General features: G+C 37.4%; 1 protein-coding gene across 1 annotated transcript in view; it reads left to right on the forward strand.

Moving 5' to 3' along the window:
- Positions 1-1,646: 1,646 nt before the first annotated feature.
- LOC139122292 (protocadherin Fat 4-like) overlaps positions 1,647-13,838 on the forward strand; it is a 34,749-nt gene continuing 22,557 nt past the window's right edge. Inside the window, exons 1-13 of the mRNA XM_070687690.1 lie at positions 1,647-1,898; positions 2,389-2,568; positions 2,734-2,832; positions 3,207-3,326; positions 3,768-3,941; positions 4,361-4,616; positions 4,898-5,185; positions 8,435-8,807; positions 9,202-9,416; positions 9,929-10,032; positions 11,043-11,153; positions 11,946-12,123; positions 12,924-13,018. Of these exons, the coding sequence (XP_070543791.1) occupies positions 1,764-1,898; positions 2,389-2,568; positions 2,734-2,832; positions 3,207-3,326; positions 3,768-3,941; positions 4,361-4,616; positions 4,898-5,185; positions 8,435-8,807; positions 9,202-9,416; positions 9,929-10,032; positions 11,043-11,153; positions 11,946-12,123; positions 12,924-13,018 (2,328 nt within the window). The 5' untranslated portion in view covers positions 1,647-1,763. The remainder of the gene's footprint in view (positions 1,899-2,388; positions 2,569-2,733; positions 2,833-3,206; positions 3,327-3,767; positions 3,942-4,360; positions 4,617-4,897; positions 5,186-8,434; positions 8,808-9,201; positions 9,417-9,928; positions 10,033-11,042; positions 11,154-11,945; positions 12,124-12,923; positions 13,019-13,838) is intronic.

A 13,838-nucleotide genomic window follows, 5' to 3' on the forward strand; every position in this document is an offset into this window, starting at 1 on the left:
TCGTTGTAATTTTCGCTCACTTTCTTGCAACAACGATTAAATTCCAGTTGATGTTACTGTCATTAGGGACTGGTCAGTTTCTTCGGCCTGGGGGGGGGGGGGGCCGGTGGATTATTTTTTCAAAAAGTGGCTGACCCCCCTATTCCAATTTTGAAAACAGGGTGACCCCCCTATTCCAAATTTCTAAAACATGGTGACCCCCACACGGGCGCGACCAAAGGTTAAACAAAAGATTGACATAAATTATATGATTATATATATATTTTATTTTAAATGTCATTCTATGTTTAGTGAAATTGTTGACATGTCAGTTGTAAGATAGGAATTTCAAAGTGTCAATCTTAAAGTTTAAATACAGTACATTTGAATGAGCTGTATTTTGAATGAGCTGTGAATGTATTTCACACTTTCTCTGCTTAACCAGATGTCCTGAACTGTTGTACAGAAATGGATGTCAATCATTAATATCAAAGAGGAAAAAGCAGTGAATCAAAAACTTTGATGGGTGTTAAGGCTTGCCAACCATCCAATTAAATCTACTGAGGAGCCATAGAGAGCTTTTTTAGCCAAATCTGATGTGTACAGTGTCTGAGAGGACCTTTTCTTGTGTAACATTGAAACCATAAAAGCACAGCTAATAATGACAAAAACTGCCTTTTTTAACTGTTATTTTGTTCATAAAAAAGCATCTTTCTACAGAAAACCTATGAAACAAAGGAAAATAATTGCATCAATGAGAAGGAAAGATATCTTGTCATTTTTCTATCTCTAAAATAAGTCACTGTATCAAATATATATTGTGAAATATTTGTGCATGTTGCTTTCTCATACTGAATTCTCACAGAGAGAACAGAAAAGTATCAGGAATTTGTCATCCTTTTCATATGAAATGCAGATTTCATAATGGTACACTTTCACTTAGCAAACATCAAGATATCTCTGAAAGTATGGCGCCCGAAGGGCGCCCCAAAAAATATGAAACATCCTGATATCTCTGATATATATGCCTTGTATATTAAAGTCATGCACCTGAAGGGCATGCTGAAAGATGTATGATATATTAAAGTAATGAGCTTGAAGAGCACGCTGAAAAATATCATTTGAACATACAGATATCTCTGATGTATGTATGCTTGATATGTTAAAGTTGGGCGTGCTGAAAAATATGACTGATTATTAAAGTTACGCGCCCGAAGGGCGCGCCGAAAAATACAACTGAATGATGAATTTTTGGCTGACACTAGCATTTTAGGCAATGATGAGCCTGTGACAAAATTCAAAAACACACTGACCCCCCCTATTGGGCATTTCAAAAACATGGTGACCCCCCTATCACCAAAGTCAAAACAGGGTGACCCCCCCCATGAATCCACCGGCCCCCCCAGGCTGAAGAAACTGACCAGTCCCTTATACTGTCACAAGAATAGATTAGATTAGATATAAGGTCATAACATCGTGTCTGTGTTTGCCTGTGTGTGCCCCACCACCAGCGAAAGTGATATACTGTAATCTCACTGAGCTGTGAAAAGAAAGGAAAGGATTTATCCACTCAAAGAAAATATAGTCGGTGGATACTGAAAAATTGAAAGTCTGGAGCTGATTTTGACTGGTTGGCAGATTTTTGTCAGTGTGCTCATGCTCTGTGACTTCCATTCACTTTCCAGGCAACCGATGAAGACATTGGAGAGAACGGGCGAATAATTTACGAAATCATAGACGGAGAAAATTACGACAAACTACAAATTAACAGCGAGACTGGCGAGATGTATCTCAGCGAGCAGCTTACAGACGAAACGGAAGCAATGATCACAGTGCAAGTTGTCGTCTATAATCCGACGGCGTATGTTGGAGGTGAGAGCGCCATCAACGACACAGCAACTGTTAAAATAATGGTTGAGGTAAGGAAAAATATTTTGTGGGAAGATATAGCCCAGAAATTCCAATTGCTTTTTTCTGTTATCGTAGAAAGAAATAAGTTCATACAAGTAAACTTAAGAGTAATTTACCAAATCTTATCAGATGACGAAATTAATTTTTTTTCCACTATAAATATTCAATTTTTAGCCATCTGTGATATATAATACAATAAGATAATCCTTCTCCCTTAGCGTTCTCTGTCGTACCTTTGTAGGCTATTGCTCAATGTGGTGCAGAAGATTCAGAACTTTAGTTATTGTCCATTTGTTTGTTTTTGAAATGACACAACCTTACGTGTGCTAATTTTGCAATTGCAAAACACTGTTTTCCGTCCACGCGATATGCCATCTTTCACCTTACCTGTCGATGAAGATGGAGATACCACCAGATTTGGACTTCTTTCATCATCTAAATACAATGCATCTGTGAACTGTCTGATGCTTTCCCTTTCCTACAATTTCAACACAACAGGGTCATTGTAATTTGGAAGACCCGATATTCAATCAAACCAGCTACAGTTTTGACGTCCTGGAAGACGAGAGCGACGGTACAGTGGTTGGGACAGTGCGAGCCCATGATCCGGACACTGGCTCAGTCATCACGGCATATGACATCATTTATGGAGCCGACGACAAATTCAGTATTTCACAGGTGAGTTGAAGCGATTTTTGATCGAAGCTCGGTACTAACACTTGGCGATCTATCACATCTATGGGTCTACCATGTTCGTATGTACAAAGTTGCCTCGGTCTCACTAAAGTGGTGTTGTCTCTAAGTTACCCCAAACTTATTCTTGTCTTGTGTGTGTCATTTTAGGATGGTGCTATACGCAAGATTGGTGACATTGACAGGGAGACGTTAGACACGTACACTTTGATCGTGAACGGCGTGGACAAAGGTTACGCTCCAAGGACGGTGAGTTGGTCAAATGCGTTAAGTGTAGTGATGCTAATATTGTAAGACAAGGTTGAAATCTAGAATTTTTTCATCTATCGGAATTAGACGTTGAAGAATGAATTCATGATGATGATGATGATGATGATGATGATGATGATGATGGTGACCTCAGGAGAAATGTAAGCAGTTTTATTTTATCAATTGCAAGATAATACCATCGCAATCCCGTTTCATGATGGAACACAAACATATAACTACGGATTATAAAGATCTCTTGATGAGCAACCCATTTCGTAGGCGTACTTTCATGTAGAAAACTTATTGAAAAAGAAAACGTATCGAGTAGCGAACCGGTTACAATATCATCATTAAGCTCCTCTCTCTCTCTCTAGTCTGTTACAGAAGTTGTCATCACTGTATTAGACGTAAATGACAACGACCCCGAGTTTGCAAAGGATTCGTATTCGGGCAACATCACCGAAAATTCCGATGCCGGACAATACATAGTGATAGTAAGTATAATTCCGTGCTGAGTGACACTCTACAGAGTTTGACTTGCCACTGCATTACACCGTGGTAATCATCTACACCTGAGTTGTAGGAATATTTAAAGATTTTTTAATAATAGAACTAAACCTGGTTTGCATATTTTATGTTTCTACAAGTAAGTATAGCGACCATGTAGTAGCAGGAGAATTAAGCCGAGAATGTGCTACCTGGTCGCTTGGCAGAATTCCTGATCAGCTTAACCCTTTGAGCGCCAAAGTCAATTTTTGCCGACTTTATAAAATGTACCCGTGCCAATTTTTTTCAGATTTTTGACAAAAAATGTGATGTCCAGTTGGTCCAAAATTTTCAAAAAATACAGAAAAATTCATAAAAATTTGTAAAATGTTGCACTAAAATTTTGGTGGGAAAAATTACAGCACGCAAAAGGTTAATCCGTTGTTCAGGTTCCAGAGATACAAGTTACAGATGCAGATATCGGCAGCAACGCGGACATCTATCTGCGTCTCACTGGAGATGGGTCTGCGGACTTTAACATCACGATCGAAGACGATGGCTTTGCCCGTGTCGTTGTCACTGGCAGCTTGGATAGTGAGACGCTTCAAAGATATGATCTCGAGGTTTGTGTCATTTTTTGAAAGACATTTGGTCTGGTGATAAGTTTATTAAAATTGTTCAAGGGAGATTGGTCAGCTTGTATCACTTTATTTGATTTCAATTTATGTTTATACTATATAATATGATTCATATGAATTTTTTTTTTGCATCTCCCGATAATTTCGTTGCATGCGAAGATCTGAATTTGCCCACATGCAAAGCCTCTGTAACTGTAACTGCAAGTAATTTACCCACAACGATTTTATTTGCATATTAATATTTATCATACTTTGTAGAAACAACATAATTTTTTCACCTATTACGTAAAGCATAAGAAAATGCTAAAAATGTCAAGCGTTACGGATAGGGAGTTGAAAGCGTTTGTGTATAGTCTGTGTATGTGAGATACGCTAGAGCTCATGATATCACCTATACTGTATAGATTGAAGCCAGCAATGACTCAGACGACTTTGAAAATGCTACAGTTGTGCCCCTTGAAATCACACTCTTGGATTTGAACGACAACGAACCGACCTTTGACCCGCATGAACCATTCGAAGTTGTCGAGATTGAGCCGGTTGGATATCTAATCGGCGCCGTAAGTGCCTTTGACCTAGATGTTGATGAAAGGAACAACAAAGTTCAATACTACTTCATAGACGGAGACTACGGAAAGTTTGACATTGACAGAGATACGGGTAAGTAAATTCTTCAGTCATTCTATAAAATAATAAAACTATAAAATTATAACGGCTGTAAACTGCACGTTTTAAATTAATGGCCCTATCGTCGTAAAACCGTGTGCCTCTTTGCGGTATTTGCTTTGAATGCTTCGCCCTTGAATCTTGCGTAGCGCTATTTCGTCAAAAGTTTGATACCGCGCGGCCACTTGACACAGCTACAGAGCTTAAGATTTTACGGAACACTGCCAAATTAAACCCTGTCTGTTCTTCTTTTAATGCGTTTTTCATGAATTCAGGTAATATCACCGTAGCCGATACCCTATACGGTAACATCACTGGTCGCTACAGTTACAATATTACGGTGATGGCGTATAATTCAGGCTATGACAGGGAACATGAATCATATAATTACGTCATCATAGAGGTTGGCGACTACTACAACGTACCACCCCAGTTCCCTCAACCAGCGTATCGTGACGAGGTCTACGAAAACGCAACGATAGGCAGCTACGTCACCACTGTTAAAGCATACGACTACAATTCTGGGACTAACGGTGAACTTGTTTATGAGATTTCAAGTGATGGTAAGTTTTTTCCGCTTTCATTATGCATTTTAAAAAAATCTACGGAGTTCATACGAGACACTTCAAAACTATATGGCTACCGATTCGGAAGTTATGGTTTAGAAAGAAGGTTGCTATCTTCTCGTGCTCTGTTGTGAATGGGAGAAACGAAGTGATCCTTCGCATTGAAGCAATGTGGGATGTAAATGTGTAAAAGCCGTCTGTGCGGGCACTTGGTCCCTCAGAAAATCCATAAATTGAAAATAACAATTCAGAGCGCGATTCACTAGCACTACTATTGCTATTTATGACGTTATGAAATGTCCTTTTCTACCGACTATAATGCTACTATTTATTCATATTGGGAGAATACCATTTTTGTGCAAGTGCAAACTCTTCTGCATGAGGTAGCCAGTAGGAACCAAGTATGAGACACACGTGTGTATCACCCTATTTGTAACAATCAACCCTATTTGTAACAAAACTTAATTTTCAAAAAAAAACTTTGCCGTATTTGTTCAAATATTAATAAAATATGCATATTGTTATGTTTTTGGGGCAATTTTCTTTTTTTTCCCTCGTCAAAACTCATTTTTCCGAAACTGCCTTTGTTACAAATTGGGTTGATTGTTACAAATAGGGGTGACGTGTCAACCCTATTTGTAACAATCAACCCTATTTGTACAAAACCTAATTTTCATAAAAACTTGGCCGCATTTGATGAAATCTCGATGAAATATACATATTAGTATGTTTGTGGGCAATTTTCTATTTTTACTTGTCGAAACTAATTTTTTCCCGAAAATGCTCGTTAGATTATATTTCGTTGTGCAGGTTCCTATGGATAAGAGGCCTACTCGTAAGATATAATGAAGTCGTGCTGATGCATGCCAAAGATTTGTTTCAGGGCAAATTTCACCAATTTCGGTTAAAAATGTTAAGGTATCTTGTTTTCTGACCGAAATCTTACTAAACCAATATAGGGTTAACTTTTGTTACAAATTGGGCTGATTGTTACAAATAGGAGTGAAGTGTCAACCCCTTTTGTAACAATCAACCCAATTTGTAACAATGAACCCTATTTGTAACAAAATTTCACCAATTTCTAACAAAACCTAATTTTCAAAAAACTTGGCCGTATTTGATGAAATCTTGATGAAATATAAATATTAGTATGTTTGGCGGCAATTTCTTCCTTGTCGAAACTCATTTTTTCCGAAAATGCTCGTTAGATTAAATTTCGTTGTGCAGGTTGCTAGGGATAAGAGGCCTACTCGTAAGGTATAATCAAGTCGTGCAGATACATGACAAAAGTTTGTTACGGGGCAATTTTCACCAATTTCGGTTAAAGATGTTAAAAATCTCGTTTTCTGACCGAAATCGTACTACACCTAAATTGGGTTAACTTTTGATACAAATTGGGTTGATTGTTACAAATAGGCGTGACGGGTCAACCCTATTTGTAACAAAACCTAATTTTCAAAAAACTTGGCCGTATTTGATAAAATCTTGATGAAATATACATATTAGTATGTTTGGAGCAATTTTCTTTTTTTTCCTTGTTGGAACTCATTTTTTTCCAAAAATGGTCGTTAGATTAAATTTCGTTGTGCAGGTTGCTAGGGATAAGAGGTCTACTCGTAAGATGTAATCAAGTCGTGCATATACATGCCAAAAGTTTGTAAGGGGCAATTTTCACCAATTTTGGTCAAAAATGTTAAAAATCTCGTTTTCTGACCGAAATCATACTAACCCCATGTGGGGTTCACTTTTGTTACAAATTGGGTTGACTGTTACTAATAGGGGTGACGTGTCAACCCTATTTGTAACAATCAACCCTTTTTGTAGCAATCAATAGTATTTGTAACAAAATTTAACCAATTCGTAACAAAACCTAATTTTCAAAAAAGCTTGGCCGTATTTGATGAAATCTTGGTGAAATAAATATACATGTTAGTTTGTTTGGGGGCAATTTTCTTTTTTTCTTTGTCAAAACTCATTTTTTCCAAAAATGGTCGTTAGATTAAATTTCGTTGTGAAGGTTGCTAGGGATAAGAAGCCTACTCGTATGATATAATCAAGTCGTGCAGATACATGCGAAAAGTTTGTTTCGGGGCAATTTTCACCGATTTCGGTTACAAATTGGGTTGATTGTTACAAATAGGGTTGACACGTCACCCCTATTTGTAACAATCAACCCAATTTGTAACAAAAGTTAACCCCATATAGGGTCAGTATGATTTATGTCAGAAAACAAGATTTTTAACATCTTTGACCGAAATTGGTGAAAATTGCCCTGAAACAAACTTTTGGCATGTATCTGCACGACTTAATTACAGTTTACGAGTAGGCGTTATATCCCTAGCAACCTGCACAACGAAATTTAATCTAACGAAAATTTTCGGAAAATAATTTTGACAAGGAAAAAAAGAAAATGCCCCCAAACATACTAATATGTATATTTCATCAAGATTTCATCAAATACGGCCACGTTTTTTTGAAAATTAGGTTTTGTTACAAATTGGGTTGATTGTTACAAATAGTATTGATTGTTACAAATAGGTTTGACACGTCACCCCTATTTGTAACAATCAACCCAATTTGTAACAAAAGTTAACCCCACATAGGGTTAGTATGATTTCTGTCAGAAAACGAGATTTAAAACATTTTTGACCGAAATTTGTGAAAATTGCCCCGAAACAAACGTTTGGCATTTGTCTGCACGACTTGATTATATCTTACGAGTAGGCCTCTTATCCCTAGCAACCTGCACAACTAAATTTAATCTAACGACCATTTTTGAAAAAAAATGAATTTTGACCAGGAAAAAAAAAAGAAAATTGCCGCTAAACATATAAATATTTATATTTCATCAAGATTTCATCAAATACGGCCAAGTTGTTTTGAAAATTAGGTTTTGTTACAAATATGGTTGATTGTTACAAATAGGGTTGACATGTCACCCCTATTTTTAACAATCAACCCCATTTGTAACAAAAGCAATTTCGGAAAAATGAGTTTTGACAAGGAAAAAAAAGAAAATTGCCCCCAAACATACAAATATGCACATTTTATTAATATTTCAACAAATACGGCAAACGTTTTTTTTGAAAATTAAGTTTTGTTAAAAATAGGGTTGATTGTTACAAATAGGGTTGCTACACACGTGGTTGTCACACGGTTGTACGTGCAAGATGTGCCACCAGTTATGCAAAAAACTGGTGGCGCTTTGTCAGCACAAATTCTATTGACGCTATTATTGCTCCACAGAGGGTGTTCCATTTGCCATTGACAATAACGGCACAATCATCGTCGATGGTGAATTGGACAGGGAAACTAAAGACCACTACATTTTTGAAGTTGTTGCAACGGACGAGGGCGTGCCTCCAATGAGTGCCTCAGTTCAAGTCAGAATCGACATTCTTGATGTTAATGACAACCCTCCAGTATTCTGTCCGGATAGCTACACTACTGCAACAATCGATGGAACCATGCCGGAAATATCGGTACTAAAGGTACTTGCTACCGACGCCGATGAGGGCTCTAATGCTGAAATTCGTTACAGTCTCCGCGGCGATGGACATGAATACTTCAAAGTTGATGAATGCACTGGACTCGTGCAAATTCAGCAAAAAATTGACAGGTATGCCTGGGTCAATTTCGACAATAATTAGACAAGTACATGTTCTTCTCTATTTCCAAAGCATTCAAGCATTGTTATCGATGAAAGAAGCTATGCTCTGACAATAAGACAGAGAAGCTTTCGCCGTTTTCAGTAATATTTTCAAATATAATGACCGTTGTCTTTCGGTCAATGGTACACATCCAGTATTTGGTTCATAAAGGAAGAATGTGCTACTGTACGAATGTAAGGTGATTGACCTTTTAGTTATTGTCCTAAGTTGAACTCGTGTTGGGACATAAATATTTTACCTTAAACCAGCCAAATACTGCGTGTTGCAACAACCTTGAAGGGAGGGAGGGAGGGAGGAGTAGAATTTTTAAATCTTTAATTGTCATTACTTCTTTATTTTCAGTGAACTAATGTACGAGGAAGGTATTTTAGAACCCCTTAACATTACCAACATGACAGCCTACAGAATGGTGATAGAGTCTGTGGCGACAGATCTGGGCCATCCACCACTCAGTGGGTATGCCAATGTTACAATCATCATCTACGATAGCATTTATGACTACCCTCAATTCAACGAAACAACGTACTTGGATGACGTCAGAGAAAACGAGGAAGCCGGTGAGTATGACAAGATACCTTCGAATTTACAAGACGAAGTACCAGGTTTTTAGGGAGCCATAGATGGACGATAGATAAAACTTTGATGATATCATTGTCTTCGTTTTACAAACGTGTTTTACAGTCACAAGGATATTGAAATAAAAGGTATTAACTTCGCAAACACGATGCATTGCGTACGAATGTAACAACAAGCAATCGCACTACATTCATTCATTCATTCATTCATTCATTCATTCATACAGACACACAGCAAGATAGTCACGGGTAGACGGATATATTGCGTAAGAACTATATACATTTTAACATAACCAACTATATAAATATGAATATTGATTGCATATGATAGAAATAGATGAATTGATAAATTGGTAGACCTTAATAAATATATGTAGAGAGACAGGCCGAAAGCTCTTTTCGTTAGGAAAATTTTCTCACGCAGTGTAAAGATTATCTACATGATAGCAATCTTAGTAGCATCCCAAAAAGTAATGTATTATATATTTTGGCAGGCACTTTTGTTACCCGTGTCCATGCAACGGTGAATACTCCAGACATTGAAGTGTTCTACGGCATCCTTGATCCAAGTGAAGTGTTCCAAATTGATCGAGTCACGGTAGGTTGACATTTTTCAGATGTTTCATATGTTTCAGGAAGTTTTTGTTGGGTGGTGGTGGTGGTGGTGTTGAGTTGTTGTTTTAGAAAGAACTAATTATATTTTAACGTGAGTCAGGCGTAACTATGGCAAGAGAATGTAATGTCATGGTCATAAAGGTATGATTTAGGTGGATGTGGATTGATAAACGTTTTTGTTGAAACTTCTCTGTGTGACAATCACAAGAAGGGGCGCGATTTAGACATAGTAAAGTGCCCAATAATACACAGTATTTGACTGATGAAAACGCGTTGCAAGACTAAGTAGTTAACCATCTTATATCAAATGTAAGGAGGCAAATGTATACATCGATGGCATCTGCGATCGGCTGTCTTCGGTAGGGATTAACATTGCCAAGATAGAAAAATATCTGTGGAGTACATATTATCAAAACGTGCAACCTTACTGCATTAGCAAAAATCATATCTGCCTGGCTTGGAAGAGATGATGATGTTGAAATCTAAAAAAGACCCCGCGTGCATGCTCTGTCTGCCAGCAAACTATATTAAACCCTTCGATCACCTTTGTTTTGCAGTGTTATCAATGGTCATTGTCGACCTATTTATTGCGGGAACAGGTTAAATCTTGGAAAAAATTGCACGTCTTCGTTCTGACAGCTGCCCTCCCAATACCCATTTATCCATCACGAGTTGTGTTAAAAGTTTTTCAAGAAAGTTATACCAGAGAGATATTTTATGTGACCGTAAATCTTCATCGGCGTACCGTTCTAAATTCTTAGCCAAATAAATCGATATATCGCTGTGATTTTAAGCAGATGAAAGGCAAGAGAAATTAAATTTTGAATTTCTTAATTCCGCATGACGAAAATTAATGTTGACCGTGACATACAAGAGTTAAAATTCCAACGCGATTTGTTTTTCATTGTTTTTCAGCTTTGCCATATTCAAGGTAAATTCAATATTTCACCCATTACATCAGTGTTTAGCATCGCTTTCATTTTTTCCGCACAGGGTGACATCACAACACTGATCCCATTAGACCGGGAGAGCAGAGATGTCTATGACGTCACAGTCAGGGCGGAAGCTAACATACCACCTGTATATCCAGCCACATACACTACAGTAAGTTGTGTGTGTCCTGTTTTTGCATGCTAAAATGAGAATCGTAAGCAAGAGTAAGCTTATGTGTCCCGTTTAAAGGGACAAAGTCGGCCTTATTTCATGAATTTTGTTTGATACGAGATACTACTTACATTGTTTTACATGTTGAAAGATACTGAATGAATGGGTGACCATAATGCCATATTCGATCCTGGTTTTAGAAAAATTAAATGGAACCATCGTAGCGTGTATAAAACCGGGGTCGAATACATGCATGGCCACCCATTCATTCAGTATCTTACAACATGTCAAACAATATAAGTAGTATCTCGTATCAAACAAAATTCATGAAAAATGGCCGACTTCGTTCCTTAAATCGAAGCACAGTCTACTGTACCTAGCAACAAAATTGACCAATTTCAATTTGTCCAGTTCGAGCTCAATTCCTTATCAGATATATCTGTTGAAACCATTTTACGTTAAGCGTCAGCTTCCAGTGACAACAATTAAAACGTCTTTACTTCTTTAATCGTTTTATACTATAGAATAAAAGTGATTTCTGGAATTCGAAAAAAACAAGATATATTTAAGCATGAGAATCGTGACGACAGCATGGAATAATAAAGTTACTCGCAGTGGCTTTTGCGATACCGAAACTCCTTTTAAAATCATGCAGTGGTTTAAAAAGTTGATATTTGGGTATTCAGTTAATCGTGCCCCTGCCAACAATACGAGTCCAAGTTGTGGCGTATGTTCACACAAGTCATATTTCCAGTGTCTTATATCGGGCTTTTAATTGACAATATACCACAGGTGACGGTTATTGTAACTGACGTGAACGATAACGCCCCTGGGTTCAACGCATCGTCATATGCATTTTCGGTGTTCGAAAACGCCACCAAGTGGACATTCCTCGGTCGGGTCGCTGCTACCGACTTGGATTTAGAAGAGAACGCCGAAATTGGCTATTACATAATCGGAGGTGATGAAGGTAAGTTGTCACGTGATACCCTTATTGCGATGTCTGCCCACAGCTGCAAAATGCGCTCAGGGGAAATTAGAGAAGTTTGCCGTAGTCCTGTACATGCGCAAATTTCAATCTTCACATCAGTCAGAAGCGAGAAAATAAAGTGGTTTGTAACATCAGGTTCATTTTCTTTTTTTTTATTGAAGTTTTCCGTAAATAAAGATAAATGTCTGGTGAATACTGTAGCTGAAGATTTTACATATCAGTATTAGCACATTAGCCAATCTTTGATATTTGCCCATTTTCTGACATGGAAATGTGTTTATAGCCGGGATTCTTATTCATCTCTCCACATCTTTCGATACCATCAACGATGTCGGGTTACTGTTGAAAAAAAATTTCTTGTGTTTTACAACAAAACAAGTTTAATTTTATTCTCTCCACTCAATATATGTTGAAACGCGCAGAGCAATTGGGCTTATTGTGCTTAACTATGTGAGCCGACCAGTCTGTGGAATAGAAGATGGTTTACGATGGATAAAATAATTGAGAATTAATATCGATGTGATTCTCAATCCATGGCAGATGTAACAAACTAATTAATACGGTTGCGCTTCAGAAGCAATGGCAAAATTCCGACTCTAACGAGCAATTCAAGAAGCTTTGGAGATTGGAAGCAGATATAAAGTTTGTTTTATGCCATGTGAAGATAGAAAGGTTGCCCAAATAAGATCCACAGTTCATAGCAATCGAGAATCTGCTTAACTATACTCACCTGTTTAAAATTCACATCGGAGTTTCACATGTTCACCTTAACATTACAGGAGACCAGTTCTATATTAACGATACCACTGGAGAATTGTTTGTTCACGATGACCTTGACAGAGAGGAAACCGCTTCATACTCTTTAGTCGTCATGGTGAGTCAACGAAAACCTGACAACTCATTATTATTATGGTTTATTAATACTCAAATTGTGACCCAAAATGGTCAAATAAAATGAGTTTACAACACAGTCAATAAAAAATTTACAGTACATCACTAAAAAACACTACAAGAAAAAGACTCCCAAGGAAGCAAGACATCAACTAGTAATTTCAAAAACGAGCACCAAAAACCCCTAAAAGAATTGGAAAAATTAAAAAACAACAACGACGACAAGACATCAAAATAGACACAACAGAAATTTGACAAAACCAACATTCACAACAGCTCAACACAGGACAGAGAATCATGAACTCTGGAGTAGTTTAATGCAGTAGACTACTGGGCTTGATTCTTTACGTTTTGTGCGGATTTTAAAGTTAACCAAGCTTTTATTCCTTGTCGAATATCCGTGACCTGATTTAGGGGGAATATGATAATTTAGTTTATGGTCTGGTTTTATGATTTCCTCAGCAAACTTTTTACAAATTTCTGACGTCTAGTTTCGAGTGTGTCTAGCTGTAATAGAGAAAGTGATTCACTGTAAGACAAAAATGGATAAATAATTCGTAGTGCTCTCTTCTGGATTCTTTCAATCGTTGATCTATTCTTTTCAGTGAGACCACCTTGCCAAACAGTACAGGCATATTCTAAGGTTGATCTAACCAATGAGATATAAATTTGTTTAAGCTCATGAGCTGTAGCCCCAAATCTGCACAAAACACGGAGAATGTGCAACCTTTGTGAGGATTTTTTGACCATATCATCAACATGGTTATCCCATTTTAGTTTGTTATTTATGATTAACCCAAGAG

The sequence above is a fragment of the Ptychodera flava genome, chromosome 22 (assembly GCF_041260155.1).
Source record: "Ptychodera flava strain L36383 chromosome 22, AS_Pfla_20210202, whole genome shotgun sequence".
NCBI classification, from domain to species: domain Eukaryota; kingdom Metazoa; phylum Hemichordata; class Enteropneusta; family Ptychoderidae; genus Ptychodera; species Ptychodera flava.